Below are 15,676 nucleotides of genomic sequence, written 5' to 3' on the forward strand. Positions count from 1 at the left end.
GTTCATTGTTAAAAAAAAAAAATGCAACAAGGTTAACTGGAGCAGAAACATTCCAATCACTGCTCAGAAAATGTGACAAATAACCATGTATACAAAAACAGGCTACAATCTGTCTAACAAGCTCTGCTCACAATGTCAGTCTTCTATGTGAGACAGCCCAGAATGAAGACGAAGCAAGAGTTTCATGTTTGCTTTACTCAAGAATGAATGGGGTCAAAAATGAAGTAAGGTACCTCAATGGAGAGAAACTAAGAAAACCACAGGGTAGAGCTAGTTTCAGTGTGACACACCTGAAGGTGGCCTCTTACGAGAGCCAATAATAGCTCAGGTTCAAGGAGCAATAGGCGTGTTAAGTCTGAGTAACAACAATTTGCTGCTTTTAGCTGTTCCCGCTGGTGGGATTCAAACAGTGCACACTGAAAATATATCCTCCAAACAACAATAACTGTGGTTTATAGAAAAATAAAAAATAAAATAATGTATGAGATACATCAAATCCTATTATGTAAAAACAAAACCCTTTTTTATATTTGCATAATAAACATTATGACATAATTTAATATTTAGACTAAAACATTATATCAGAAAAGTATTTTAGTCACAGTAATACAGATGATTGCAATTCAAGCTTCTGACTGAGGTAAAAGGACCTTTAACAGAGCTCCACCAACCAAAAGGGCATATACCAATTAATACCAGTTGATAATAATAAAATAATAATACCTATTTTCCCTGTTTCACTGAGGAAGAAAATCATGTATAACAATCAACGTTATTTGAAGTATTTCAAGCTGCTGTTAAGTGAGAACATGAAACAATTTCATAACTCTGAATAACTTTCATGTAATTTTTGTTCTTTAAAAAGGTTCTAAAATCTCGTCAAACGTTTAAACCACCCATCTACATAAAATGCTGCACACCAAAAATATTACTTCAGCGGTAGGTAAATGTATGAATGAGTAGAAAAGAAAAATAAAAGATAACATACAGTATGTAAAATGAGAAAGATATAAATCACAGTAATAAATACTATGAATATTGTTTTTAAAAGACTCTACAACAAAATACAATCTTTTCCTCAAAGATTGTTTTCCCTCTTTGCATTGTTATAACCTCAAAATAATCACTCAACTTCTGCACTCATTCTACATCTGTACATCAAACTGTTCATTACTGTTTACTTTCAGAAAACACTATATTTTCTATCTTTTTTTCTATTACTGTTTGATTGATGTTTATATTCAACAAAAATACAGTCTGTGCTAAGGTGATCTAGAATTTTATGGCAAAATGACAGCAGCACAAAACAAAGCAGAAAGTACTTAAACACAAATAATCTCAAAGGCGTTCTGATAAATCGTGCGTGCGTATTTGTGTGTCTTACTAACACACCTCCTGCTCTCTGGCATAGTCCTCCTGGTCATATTCTTCCTCTTCATGCTGGGTTTGAAGAGCAGCGCTGTCAAAGTCAATAGACATGTTGCACAGACAGCTGGAGTGGACTGTTCCAAGAAAAAAAAACACACTTAATTTGAAGAAAACCACCCCAAAAATACATTGATATTTAATCTAGAATGATGTGTTTTGATGTAAAGCTTAAGCTACGGTCATCTCCAGTCCAACTTCGTACAAGCCAAAACATTTGCCAGTTATTAAAAGCCTTAATTCAATGGGATATTTATGTAAATTTCTAACACGTCATTAGTGTTTTATAGATGACAGTAAACTGTTTGATTGTCACAAACATGAGACAACACTCTCGACCCGATGGTTTAACGCTAACGCTAACCACCAAGCCACTTGAGAAATTAACGTAATTTAACGTTGTGTCGCTGCACTATTAATTAAAACGAACACATCGCTTACCTCTGGTTCAAGTGAAACAAAGGTTCCCTTTACTGCAGTAAAATGAGCGTATGTTGTCCAGCAGTTTCATCACTATGGTTTAAAACAATATTAACGCTAAGCTAACAGTCTTCGCCGGCATCGTTAGCTTTAAAAACTCTTTACAACTCGTGTAGCTGTCACAATTGCTGAGGACATGTTTTAAACAAATATCAAAAACGTTGCATTAAAACCATTTGTTCGATATCCTGAGTGCATGAACAACACAGCCCGTTAATGTTAATATTAAAATGTGTGGTAAAAACAAAAAACGGGCAGTTGTTACTAAAGCACAGCGTCCTCTTTAAGAACAGAAGCAGCGCCCACTTTGAAAAGACCCGCGCAATGGCAGCGCGAACCGACGACCATACACACCCTCTCTTTCTAGACACATTCTCGTAATGCTTGACTCGGAGGTGGATGTAATGAAAATATGGTAATAATCAATATGGACTAGTAGGGATTATGCACATGTTCGATTTCTGTAAGTGGAAGAGTAACTGATAACAAGAAAATTGCAGTAATTAACTAACGTCAGAAGAGGTCAGTGTTAGATTTACAAGCACTGGCTTCATTTAAAAAAATCAGAGCAGGTTTTTTTACTTTAATTTATATGTAATTTTAAGAAATGATGAAATGAAAATGATTTTCAAAATTTTATTTTTCCTTTAGGTAAGTTTTACAACAATCTTCCTTTACAGCACACGTTGTAGTCATACCGACTCGAAGACAAGAAACACAAAAACAAATGGTGGACCGCTATCACGTGAGCACGTTGACTCCGCCCTTTATATCTTTCACTTCCGTGTTTCTGCAGCCTGTGTTGTTTATCAGAGGGAAAACTGCTGCGTTGCAAATAAAATACTTACCATAAAGTGTGCCTCTCTGTACACACATGATTATAACAGCAGTCAGAAGGAGCTAACCCCGGCTCCTGACTTTTGTCCAACTTTGTTAAACATCCGGGCACCGCTTGTGACAGTCAGCTGATCAGAAGCAGGATATACTCATTTATCAGACTATCTCACAGCTGAACTGTGACTTATAAAAAGCCAGTATTAACGATAGTCTTGATTATAAAGTCCTAGAAATGGCAGAAAATCCCCCCAAGATAAAGACTGTGATCACTGCAGATGAAAGGTGAGTGATGGCGTAAATGAGCTGATGGTTTTGGAGGCAGAGAGAGAAGTGAGATTTTATACAGCAATTGTGTGAAACAGATCATTGTTTTTCTGTGCAGGCTGAGAAAGCTGAAGAGTGAATTTGAAGCAAAGTACGGAGAGTCACCTATGTTCTATGCATGTGCTCCAGGAAGAGTCAATCTGATAGGTATTTCATTAAACTGTTGAATGATGAGTTCAATCGATTACACCTAAGATCAATACTTTTTCAACTAACAAAAACCAGCTACAGACAGTTCATTCAAATAAAATGTGATGAAAAAGTGCTGTGTCATCAATTCTTATTTTTCGGGTGATTTAACAAATTCTGTGTGTGAATTTTGGGCATTACAATTTAGACAATCTGTCATTACCATGACATACTAATTATGTAATTGGTTTAATGTTTTTTTAACGTCTCATTATTTTATAATTTAAAAAGATATATTATGTTTCTGTGTCGCTAACCTTTAAATTTTTTTTTAATTCATTATGTTTTTTTCTACAACAGGAGAGCACATTGATTACTGTGGATATTCTGTGCTTCCAATGGCTATAGAGCAGAATATCTTGGCAGCTGTGTCAGTGAACAAAACAGGGACGATTCAGCTGGCCAACACGAATCCTCAGTACAAGTAACTTAGCTTCAACTTAGAATCTCATCAGGTTGAGCTTTTAGTCTGATGTCAATATTAAAGCGCTCCATCTTTTTCCTAGGGATTTCACTGTGTCATGTTCAGAAGAAATCACCATCGATCGAAACAATCCACTGTGGTATTATTACTTCCTCTGCGGAGTTAAAGGAATACAGGTAATTTATATATATATATTTTTATCAAATTACCAAAATGAGCCCTTTTAATTTTTTTGCTGGAATGTTGTTTTTAGGAAAAGTTTGGAATTGCATGTTTGTCTGGGATGTCGTGTGTTGTTGAGGGAACAATTCCTCCAAGTTCTGGTCTTTCCAGTTCTAGTGCCTTAGTGTGTTGTGCTGGCCTTGTAACAATGGAGGCAAATCAGAAATCCCTGTCTAAGGTAAAGTCTTTAATAATTTCACTAATACAATGTCAAATATAAACAAGCTATGTCATTTTGATTTGTTTCTTTTCATTGGATGTTTTAACTTTTTAGGTAGAGCTTGCTGAGATATGTGCTAAATGTGAGCGTTATATTGGTACTGAGGGTGGCGGCATGGATCAGTCCATCTCATTCCTGGCTGAAAAGGGAACTGTAAGTTACATTTTCAACAACATGATGTAAAATACTGTAGTATTAAAAATCTGGTCTCATCAATTCGTGTCTCCAACAGTCACAGTGTTCACTTTTATGACATCTGTTGGCCTTACTGCAAATAATTTTAAAACTATACACAGATCCTGCCTTGTTTGCAGATAAGAATTTGTAAACTCTAAATTAGACCTTGTCAATACTAAATTTGATACATTATAAGAATTTTTAATAAGGAAGCATTTGTGTCCACGTGTTATTGTTTTTTTTTTTTAACTTTTCAACTCGTATTACTTTTGTTGTTAGCAAAAGAAAATTCACTGACTGTTCTGCTAGGCAAAGCTGATAGACTTCCAGCCTCTGCGAGCAACTGATGTCCAGCTTCCTGACAAGGCTGTGTTTGTGATCTCCAACTGCTGCGTTGAGATGAACAAAGCTGCTTCTTCTCACTTCAATATCCGTGTGGTGGAGTGTCGAATTGCCACAAAGGTACAGTGAAGAAAATCAGTGATGCTCATGGTTGAACTGGAGATTTATATTAAGGATCATAAAAAGGTCGATTTTTGTTATTGTGAAACGCTCAAAATCAAAGATATACTAGATAAAAATCAGTCCAAATGTTTATTGTTTACATTGCATTCTGTTTAAGTGTGTTTCCGATACCAGCTTAGTTGTTGATTCTTATTTAGATGTTGGCCCAGGCCAGGGGTGTGGACCCCAGTGGGTTGTTGAAGTTGGTCCAGGTTCAGACGTCACTAAATGCCTCCTTGGAGGAGATGTTGGCTCTGGTGGATGAAGCCTTGCACCCTGAACCATACAGTCGAGAGGAACTCTGCACAGTGCTGAAAATCACCCCAGAACAGTTCTCCACAGAGCTGCTGAGCTCCAACACTCAGCATGGTGAGAATATTTTTGTAGTTATTAGAATACAATGGTTTCAGTCTGTGTGAGACAATATTGATTGTTTGAGGTCAAATAATTCTGATGACATTTCAGTAGATGTGTTTATCTACTGTTCTAACCCTGGTGTCAATTTTGGATTAGGTTGAAGTAGTACAATCTAATCCAAATAATATAAAAATATAATGTTATGTTAATGTTTTAATAATGTACATGATCAGATTTAATATTTCTTCCTAGCATATTGTGAACACTAATATATTTTTCTTTTTTTGCTCTCTTTCAGTGACACACTTTAAGCTGCACCAGCGTGCCAAGCATGTGTACGGTGAAGCGGCACGTGTGCAGCAGTTTAAAAAGGTCTGTGACTCCAAACCTGCTGGGTGCATACATCAACTGGGAGAGCTGATGAACCAGAGCCATGCAAGCTGTAGGGACCTGTACGAGTGCAGCTGTCCTGAGCTGGACCAGTTGGTGGACATCTGTCTGTGAGTACTGTGAGACGCTTGGACATAAATCCTGAGCTTCAACCATTGACGTGAGAAGAACAGAAGAATGTTATTACCATTGCATATTTGTTTAACTGTTAATGGGTAAACCAACTGGTGTGTCTGGAAATGTTCACCTGACTGTTGGCATAAGGTGTTCACAGTTTGATAGGTTTGATATGAGTATTAGATTAACACTTCCCTTAGCCTTAAGTTTAGAAAAGTACAGTCAAACGGCTTGCATCACTTATGGTTAATACAGATGTTTTTCCAGGATGATGTAAAAAAAAAAAAAAAAAAAAAAAAAAAAAAAAAAACAAAACACAACATCAACCCAGGCAGTAGCTGTCTGAAATATTGCACATATTATAATGAAGTATTTTAAACATTGCACATGTTGAAAGAGATTGAGAATCACCAAGAAAGATTCTCCATAACCTCTACTCCATGGGTTCAATGGCCTGACCATAGAAGTTTTTCCTCTTGGCCTTGAACGCTCCTTGACTTCCTTCCAGATGTTCTGGAGGCTGAAACATTTGCGTTCACAATCTTCTAAAGTTTAGGATTTTATGAACTGAAAGATTACTTATTGGACATGTTCGTATATATCGATTGTTTTCCCTTTTTTTGTTTTTCCTTCAGGAAGTCTGGAGCAGCAGGGTCCCGACTGACAGGAGCTGGTTGGGGTGGCTGTGCCGTCTCCATGGTTCCTAGTGAGAAGGTGGAGGCTTTCCTACGAGCAGTTAGAGAAGCGTACTATCTCCCTGATGCACGCAGAGCAGCCATGGAAAAACAAAGCCTGTTTGTATCAAAGCCTGGTGGAGGAGCTGCAGTGTTTCTAGAAGGATAAAATGCATCAGAATTATAACATTACTGAAACAAGATGACGACCACTGGGGAAATCAAAGCTGTTGAGTTTACTAACAGATGATCAGAGAAAAAAGGTCCAAATGTACTGTACTAATTTATCAAGTCTCACATAGGAATCATTGGGGGGAGGGGTGTTGTACGATTTTTGTATGGCTGTCTGACTCTGACTTTTTCATAAATATATACACTAAAGAATCAGCATAAATAATCGCAATCATAAGGCATTAAAATATGAAAGGAAATAATAAACTCTGGTTGTGTATTATTTGACAGTATGGCCTTTTTACTGTGTCAATATTAATTATCTTAGGTACACAGTGAAGTGGGTAGTGCATCTGCCCTACATTATTAAATTGCCCTGGGATAAGGTGATAGTCTTTCTGTTTGACTGTTGTAAAAGGTAAAAAGGGTAAATCAGAGTCTTCAATTAATTCAGGAAAGAGCAAAATTATCCATGCCGAACTGCACCATATCCCTAACCCATATCCCAAACCTTAACCCTTATTGTAAGTTTTTAAATAATAAAAGAGTAATCAAAACAGCAAGGCTTTCTGATTACCAAAGACAATTAAGTTTTACAGCAAAACAATTTGAAGTATTTTCTTGTGGTCGAGTTTAATTAAGTATTGAATGTTTTAGTTTCGGCCGTGGTGACGTTTGTTATTAGATTGAGAAGTCCATGTTTCGCTATAACAAAAACGTATTACGGTACATTGACCTGGTTATTACGACAGCACAGTGTCGTAACAGCAGCCCCTCCAGGTTATACAGAGAAGGGTTAGTGTAAAAAAAAACACGGTTTTTGATTGGTGTACAAATGACTGGGGTGGGACCAGAGCAGTAGGAACTTAAGTCATTCCTACGCGGCAGCTAACTGTGACGCACTATCGGTTTGTGGCAGTGGCGAGGTGGCGTTGACTGAAGTTGGCCACTGTTAACAGGAAGTAAATAGAACGACGACCAGGGAAGATAGCGGGGGTTTGGTGTGAGCCTGCCATCGAACAGAGTCAGGTATTGAATATCCTTGTTTTTATTTGTGTCATTACTCATTAATTGCATGTAATTTGATCAACGATCAGGTTACAGATATGAATCTACACAAGTAGGACTGGAATATTCCAGTAACAACTATTGATACAGTCACTGAGTTTAAAGGTGTACAAGGTATACGTATGTAGTTTTTTTGTTTGTTTAATTGTTGCTGCTTCATTGTTCCTGCAACAGTGACAGTAAAGAACTATTATATCAGATTTTGCAGATCATGTACAGGAATTGGACCAGGGTTTCACAATTACAGAGCGTAGTTGAATGAAGCTGTAAAAAGAAATAGTGCTTGGCTTGTTTTTAAGCAGTCTAGTTCATTTGGGTTTTAAATAAAATAAACCTTTTACCCCTTTCCTTTCTTTACCACACTGCTCTACAACTGCAATTTCTTAGGTCTTTTCTATAGCACCCAATGTCCATTTTGCAAATGAAATATCTATATATACTGTATATATGTGGCGCTTTGGCCCAGAGGCTATGTCTCTGTCATTGGTGTGGAACCCCAGGGTTCACCTCCTGGGCAAGTTCAAATCCCAGTTAGGGTGGTTGGTACCTTCCAGTGGACTCACCACCCACAGGAAGTTTCGGGGGGTGGTTGGTACGGTGCAGTGTGATTTGGGTGGTGGTCATGGAGACTGCTGCCCCGTGACCCGGTAACGGATAAGTGGATGAAAATGGATGGATGGATGGATATATATAGATATATATTTTTTCTAGAAGAATACTTAACAAAAATGTTTTTTTCACTGATTTGTTCATACCTGTCTTGTGAACCCAGTTCACACAGGATGGCTGCTCTACAAACCATGAGGAAGTGTAGGCCTGTGGGCACTACCATACGTAAAATACACACGAGCAGCTTTGCTGCCTCCAAACAGCATTATAAGATGTTGGTGCTAGGAGGAGGAACTGGAGGCATTGCCATGAGTGCTCGAATGAAGAGGATCATGGGAGCTGAGAATGTTGTTGTTGTGGAGCCCAGTGACGTAAGGACACGTTTGTTTACTATACACAAAAAAAGGGCCCAGGTCTGCAGGTTTTTCTTCCAACCGATCCAGAACACACTGACTGACCAATCAACTGTCTGAAGACGCAGTTGATTAATTAAGCCAAGTCAGGTGTGCTGCTGCTTGGTTGGCCCAAAAACCTGCAGCCACAGTGGCCCTCTGTGGACCTAATTGCCCACCCCTGATCTAGAGCATAGTTCTTGGTTATCTACCTTGGGGGTTTTACCCATATCCCCTGTAGACAGCAGCATTGACAACAGTTTCAGTGATTGCACAACTTCTATAATATTGTAGTATGTTTGTGTAATAATCTGGTCTAAAACCATTTTACAGACTCATTATTACCAGCCAATATGGACACTAGTGGGTGCTGGTGCAAAGAGTTTATCGACATCTGGACGCTCTACTGCCAGTGTCATGCCCTCAGGAGTAAAGTGGGTGAAGTCTAAAGTCCGGGAAATAAATCCAGATTCAAATACGGTTTACGTTGATGATGGAAGTAAAGTATGTTTGCACAATTTATTATATATCATTACCATTATCCAGTGAATTTGTGCTAATAGTTCGTCATCTACAGTAAGTAAGGAACTGGAGCTAACCATCTTTCACTTACAGATCACATATGACTACTTGATAGTGGCTCTTGGATTACAACTTCACTTTGAAAAGGTAAGTCCATATGTCTCCTCTGATGAAATGTATACCTTATGTCCCTGCAAATCTTCATCTTCCTAAATTACAGATCAAAGGACTACCAGAAGGGTTTGAGTATCCAAGGATAGGGTCAAACTACTCAGTCCAGACAGTGGAAAAAACATGGAAAGCCCTACAGAACTTTAAAGAAGGCAACGCTGTCTTCTCTTACCCAAATACGCCAATCAAATGTGGTGGAGCTCCACAGAAGATCATGTACCTCTCGGATGCCTATCTTAGAAAGGTATTACATATGAGATGCATTAATTATTTAATATTAAGAAACTGATTTGTGTTTATTTGTATATAATGTGTGCCTTTTTATACTGCAAGACAGGGAAAAGGGAAAAGGCCAACATAATATACAACACATCACTCCCAGTGATTTTCGCAGTAAAGAAATATGCTGACTCACTGTGGGAAGTGGTGAAAAAACGTGACATACAAGTGAACTTGAGGCAGAACCTGATTGAAGTGAGGCCAGACAAGCAGGAAGCAGTGTTTGAAAACCTTGACAAACCAGGAGAAACTAAAGTGTTTGAGGTACTTATGTTATGGTTTCTTGTGCGTACTCTAGTGTAATATAGTACTGACTACCATAACAATACACACATTATGTTTCACTTACTCCCTAAATGTGATGATGGCAAATTTAACTTTTTTGTTAGTATGAAATGCTCCATGTAACACCACCAATGGGACCCAATGCAGTGATCAAAGGCAGTCCACTGGCAGATGAGGCTGGCTGGTTGGACGTGGATAAGGAAAACCTCCAACACAAGAGGTATCCAAATGTGTTTGGCATTGGAGACTGTACCAGCCTGCCTACATCCAAAACCGGAGCTGCTGTTGGTAAGTGATTATTACACCATAAAAGGTGGTTTGGAACATTGCATCAATGAATTACTGGAAACAGCAGTTGCCAAATCACAGGTCATCCAGATTTATGAAATACCTGATTGTAACTCTAACACTGGACACTGTTGTGCAAGGTACACTGCAAACCACACCCAGTAAAATAGAGACAATTACAGCAAACTTCTGTACTGCTGTAATTGTGTGCTATAGAAGCCTTCATATAAATGGTATTTTACAGGCTTTTCAAAGATTAAAGGTACATTTCAGACAGCTTTATATTTCTCCATTGTAATAACATGGGCAAAGTCAGATATTTTGAAGGCATTTTGCTCTGAATCCTGTTACAAAGTAATTTAATGTCTGTTTAATGCTGCTCACATGTCATGAGGAAATTAAAACTAACTACAAACCTTTTTTGTAATTTAGCTGCACAGTCCGGTGTTCTGCATAGAACCATCAGCAGGGTACTAAAAAAACAGAAACCAGATAAAAAGGTAAATTAAAACTTGTGGGACTGTTGATTGAGTACTGTTTCATTCTTTTGCTGTTTGTAATAATACGCTGTTTTTTCATCATGACTCACTGTTTTCACAGTACGATGGATACACCTCATGTCCATTGGTCACAAGTTACAACACAGTGATTTTGGCTGAGTTTGACTATGACGGAAACCCTCTGGAAACCTTCCCAATCAACCAGGCCAAAGAAAGAAGATCAATGTACCATATGAAAGCTGATGTGATGCCTCATCTTTATTGGCATGGACTGCTAAGGTAATTATTCTTTGTTCTTTGTTGAAGTTGCACTATTTGATTCTGTTTGATTTGTCATCACAGGTTACTTCAAAGTGTTCTTCAAATTTTTATTTTTCCTCTCGTAAGGGGCCTGTGGGGCGGACCGGAACCATACAGGAAACTTCTTCATCTGGGAATGAAATAGAGGATCATTTTGTGTTTCTTTCAAATCTGTGCAGTGTTGAAGTATTTGTTGCAGCAGATAGCTCCCCACTGATTTTAAATAGATAAAGCTGTATGTGGCTTTTAAGCTTTTATAGAGCATAAAATTCAAGTTGTATTTTAGTTAAACATTAAGTGTGGAGATATAAAGGCCTGAACAAATACTATTTGGAAAATTGCTAATACAGTGGTATTGAAGCCAAATCAAAATTCTAAAAGGTTTCAGAAATATGCCCTGAAGTGGAAAGTCATTTATTTAATTTACAAAAATCTCATAAGCCGTCAGCATAATATCTGTGAATATTGATTAGTATTAAAGTGACAAAAAAACAACTGCACCAAGTGATACTTTACCTTTATCATTGCATATTTGAGGCTTGTTTTAATTTGTTTAGTGCATTTATTTTTTTCTTTCATCTGAACTAAAAATTAAGATCATTAATTGACTATGATCAATTTTAACTTTGTCTTAAATGTTAGGAACCACAGTGCACTTTGGCTCCACGTGTAGATTGGTTTGGGCGCTAATTGTGACTGTCGTAGTTTTGGAATTTTGAAAGGATTTCTGTGTAAAGTAAATATATCCTGACATTGTATATTAAACCAGTATGATCTTAAAGGTTATGAATAAATGCACAAAAAATGTTAAAAATTATTAGAAATGCCAAAACGTTTGTGCCCAACTGTAACAGCCCTTCAACAGCATTACAATCACACAAGTGCTTCTCTGAGATCATTGTAAAACAAAAATAGCATAAAATAAATAAATATATAGTTAACTGTTGACTGAGTTTTTTTTTACATTAACTAAAAATAAACTAATACAATAGCTTTTATAATATCCGTACGGTAAAAAGCATTTTGTGTGTTTTTATTTATTTATATTTACGAATATAATTATTGGCACATTATTAGTAAGAGTGCAGTTTGTGTGAAAATAATCTCACTGATGCATTTCTTTTTTTAGTATTCATGCCTGTTGCCATCAGTTAATGTCCAAACTATTACCTATGATAACAAAGTGACTATAAGTAGTTTTAACCGCCAAATTATTAATTTTTTAATTTTTTTAATTAAGTGATGAAGCCAAATACGTACATATTTATTTATATACAAATTATTACCATTATCTAATAATATGCCTTAGTTGTGATTTTAAGTCTCAAAAGGTTGACATAATTGACTTTAAATATGACATAGAACATAATAATGACTTTATCATTTAATGTTTAAATTTTTTCAACCATTTGACAATGAAATATAATTTTGAATAACGTATTTCAGTAATTACAATTTAACTACAAAATAGACATAATTGTCATAATTTTCCCCTTAACGTTGTCTCTCCTAATATTGAACATTTTTAAAGTTACATTTTCAGAAAATTACATTCTTTTATCTTTCAGGCATCTATTATGTCTAGTCACGTTGACACTACCTCGAAACGTCGACTTATAACAAAGCTTTTACTTCAAGATTCTTTTTCTTATAAATTACTTTGCATATCGACCCACCACCACCACACGTCGTATTCAGAATTTTACATTTTTAATTCGCAATTTTATTTATTTTTTATATATGTCTCGTAATTTCAACCTTTGTAACTGTTTTGTTTTTGCAGAGATCCGCTCTATCTTTGCGAATTAATAAATGTTTCAAATTAAACGGCTGAAATTCACGTAAAGGATATATGTAATATATGCACAACTAATGCGTTAATATTTGAAAGCGATCGTCCTTTCCCTTAAATGCTCCCGTGTAGTCCCACAACAACACCAGTAGGGATAGAGAGCTGTAGTGAGCCGGTGTTACTCATCATAGCCATTTTCCTGTCTGCTCCGCTCTCCGCCACGTTGGTTTGCCTGCGTGAGTCCTGCGCACCACCAACGTTACTTTTGTGAAAAGGCGGGAAATGGCGTCCGCGGACATGGTTGATCTGTGATTGCCGACCGAGCGATACAAACCGCTGGCAACAGCGGCCCGACCTCTACCGGTGGGTTGCAACGATCGCGGCTGGGAGCCGACAGTGGTGCAGCCCGGGTTCCACAGCTTTCCGGATCGTCGGTAAGTAACGAACAACGTCAACATGTAAACAAAAAAGATTTGTTCCAGAGCTGCCTGGTAGCAGCTAACGTTAGCAATGAAGGGGGCGTAGTCTAATGGCTGGAATAGTTATGGAAGCAAACAAAACAACCGCATCGCAGATAGCTGTCATTTAGCGACGTCCAAACACGGGTTTTGAAAGATAGTCCAAAGATTCAACACTGACATTTTAACAGTGTCTGTCACTAAAAAGCTTAGGACATAAGCAAAAATCCCCACCGCTTCGCTTTGACTAAAACTGACGGTCTCTTAGCTCTACTGTTATTCCTAACGACTGGTGCTAACGTTAGCCGCACAGTCTCCTGACACCGGCGGTTTAATGACACGCGTTGTCAAGTTGACAGCAAGACACAAACGTGGATTGTTAGTACACACGTGTAAGACAGTACCTTCACACCAGTGCTGGCTTTGTTCTTTTATTGCAATTTACAGTGTAGTTAGAGCCTAATGCTAGCGCTAGCTTCTGCTGTGTGTGCGGCGAATCTGGCGTTACATAACGTCAGAGAGCTGCGCTGTGAGGCTGTCACATCTCAGTTACGAACAGGATCTATTATCAACGAACGGAAACACCAATACTAAACTATGCATGATCGGCATCACTGACCCAACAGAAGCGCTTCGACCGTAAACTCATTAGAAGCTGAATGTTACATTTTCATTCATGTTAAAGCCGAACACCACCCACTCTCAGCTGCCATTCATGGTGTAGCTCCGCAAATAGTGTAGTTGTATCGAAGTCAGTCAGTGTTTGTGGGATCGATTCAGACATCGTACTTAATCCGCTCCCCCGGTGTGCTTGGATCAGTGGGTAGATAACAGAACATGTAGTGTAACGTGCTTTAAAAGTAAAAACCCACAAATACACACCATTCATTTGTTGCATCAATAAAACCCATATAAATAACCAAGGCCACCAAATAAAAGCAGACTCTTTGTAAATCCTCCAGGTTGCACACAAGGAGTCGTTAAAGTTGTCAGTTCAATTACTGGTATGGTAGCTTTGTCAGATTCTTTTGTACTTGTGACATCACTCAAATTTCAGATTATGGTTGACACCTATTAAAGAGATGGATACTTCTAATATAATGTTTTCCTTGTTTGTTAGATTTTTTTATGTGACGGTGAAGCATAATGAAGCTGAGACCGCGTAAAGCTTCTCAGCAGCCAAATATCAGGCAACATGGTCTCTCGGTAAAGGGCAAGCGGAAGCACTGCCAAGTGAAGCCATCTCTGGGCAGAGGTCGAAGGAACATGCAGAAGAACCAGACAGGCCTGATATCCACCATTAGGAAGTTCATTCATGGAAGCCCAGTCAAGGTGGGTAGTTTAAAGAGTTAAGTATTGAGTTGTTATAGCATAGATAAAGACACATTTTTACTTTGATGCACATCCCGATAAAATGATTTGAATCTTTACGTTTGCTACTGCTTCTAAGACTGCAAGTAATTTGATTAAAGGAGCACTTGATGCAACTGTGTCTTCTGTGAAAATACATTGTGCGTCAAAAGTATAACTCCACTTTCTTTCACAGCAGGTGGAGCAGGACATCCCTGCTAAAAGGAGTCGAATCGATTGCAATTCCGCCAGTAATCTGATTGCTTCATCCACACAGACCAGAGGCCTTTCCAACAAATCAGTCTCCAGAGTACGCCGAGAAAGACCAAACAAAGGTATGCCATTCAATAGGGGAAAATGATTCATTTCAAATGTTATGAAGTGACAAAAATACAACACTATACTGGGGTATGTACCCTTTCCATGTTTGTTTTATAAAAAGATGCAATTTATTTTTAGACACAACAATGTGCAACAATAAACCCATAAAACCAAATGGTAAACTAGATGACCCCCTTGAAGCAGCTGGCAGTCCACCACGCACCGCCCTGCTCGGAACAATCTTTTCTCCAGTCTTCAACTTTTTCTCACCAGCCACTAAAACTGGTAACAAAGTGTTGTTGGAAAAAAAAAATCTAAATTCAACTTCCTGAGCTCATACTGTTGCCATCACCGTTTTATTTTCTAAAAATGTGTTTTTCTTCTGTAGCCACTCCTGGCTCAGACTCTCCGGGACAGGCTATAAGGGCAGAGGAAATCGTGAAGCAGCTGGACTTGAACCAGGCAGAAGAAATGCCCAGCAGCACTCTCACATCCATAGAGGACATCACCACGTGTCACACTGACCCTAACTTGCCAGCCAGGGTTCAAATTCCCTCCAACACGATCTACGAAGAAGGAGCGATTGTCACTGACACAGACATACCTCCATTAACAGGTGAAGATGCTGTGTATTATTCAACCAGTCACAAATATATTACAGACAGATACACACATAAGGAAGAGTCTACTACAGAGAGTATTTGTGTGTTTTATGGGTATGGATGAAAGAAACAATTGTGAAAAATACCTACAAAGTGGCAGCGACAGAAACACTCTGACTAGTTTCTCATTTTTCTCTTTTCTTTAGCTCCTGTTTACATACCTGAGGG

At 38.0% G+C, this 15,676-nt stretch overlaps 4 protein-coding genes across 4 annotated transcripts in view; 3 read left to right on the forward strand and 1 right to left on the reverse strand.

Moving 5' to 3' along the window:
* Positions 1-2,648, reverse strand: part of cep152 (centrosomal protein 152) — a 13,064-nt gene extending 10,416 nt beyond the window's left edge. Inside the window, exons 1-2 of the mRNA XM_008312460.3 lie at positions 1,867-2,648; positions 1,393-1,502 (exon numbers count right to left, since the gene is read on the reverse strand). Coding sequence (XP_008310682.1) covers positions 1,393-1,479 — 87 coding nt within the window. The 5' untranslated portion in view covers positions 1,480-1,502; positions 1,867-2,648. The remainder of the gene's footprint in view (positions 1-1,392; positions 1,503-1,866) is intronic.
* Positions 2,606-6,774, forward strand: galk2 (galactokinase 2). The gene is made up of 11 exons (XM_025056201.1): positions 2,606-2,650; positions 2,967-3,024; positions 3,125-3,213; positions 3,556-3,679; positions 3,762-3,855; positions 3,933-4,079; positions 4,176-4,274; positions 4,608-4,760; positions 4,961-5,171; positions 5,458-5,659; positions 6,302-6,774. The coding sequence occupies exons 2-11, from the start codon at positions 2,975-2,977 to the stop codon at positions 6,507-6,509; spliced, it is 1,377 nt and encodes a 458-aa protein (XP_024911969.1). The 5' UTR covers positions 2,606-2,650; positions 2,967-2,974; the 3' UTR covers positions 6,510-6,774.
* Positions 6,775-7,382: 608 nt separating this feature from the next.
* On the forward strand, positions 7,383-11,863 carry sqor (sulfide quinone oxidoreductase). Its single transcript, XM_008312459.3, has 10 exons — positions 7,383-7,540; positions 8,352-8,559; positions 8,914-9,084; positions 9,196-9,249; positions 9,323-9,517; positions 9,607-9,816; positions 9,942-10,125; positions 10,558-10,625; positions 10,726-10,904; positions 11,013-11,863. The coding sequence occupies exons 2-10, from the start codon at positions 8,362-8,364 to the stop codon at positions 11,068-11,070; spliced, it is 1,317 nt and encodes a 438-aa protein (XP_008310681.1). The 5' UTR covers positions 7,383-7,540; positions 8,352-8,361; the 3' UTR covers positions 11,071-11,863.
* Positions 11,864-12,013: 150 nt separating this feature from the next.
* Positions 12,014-15,676, forward strand: part of ctdspl2a (CTD (carboxy-terminal domain, RNA polymerase II, polypeptide A) small phosphatase like 2a) — a 7,361-nt gene continuing 3,698 nt past the window's right edge. Inside the window, exons 1-6 of the mRNA XM_017032834.2 lie at positions 12,014-13,151; positions 14,296-14,507; positions 14,725-14,860; positions 14,985-15,131; positions 15,235-15,462; positions 15,655-15,668. Of these exons, the coding sequence (XP_016888323.1) occupies positions 14,322-14,507; positions 14,725-14,860; positions 14,985-15,131; positions 15,235-15,462; positions 15,655-15,668 (711 nt within the window). The 5' untranslated portion in view covers positions 12,014-13,151; positions 14,296-14,321. The remainder of the gene's footprint in view (positions 13,152-14,295; positions 14,508-14,724; positions 14,861-14,984; positions 15,132-15,234; positions 15,463-15,654; positions 15,669-15,676) is intronic.

Source organism: Cynoglossus semilaevis, chromosome 6 (genome assembly GCF_000523025.1).
Source record: "Cynoglossus semilaevis isolate Cse_v1.0 chromosome 6, Cse_v1.0, whole genome shotgun sequence".
NCBI classification, from domain to species: Eukaryota; Metazoa; Chordata; class Actinopteri; order Pleuronectiformes; family Cynoglossidae; genus Cynoglossus; species Cynoglossus semilaevis.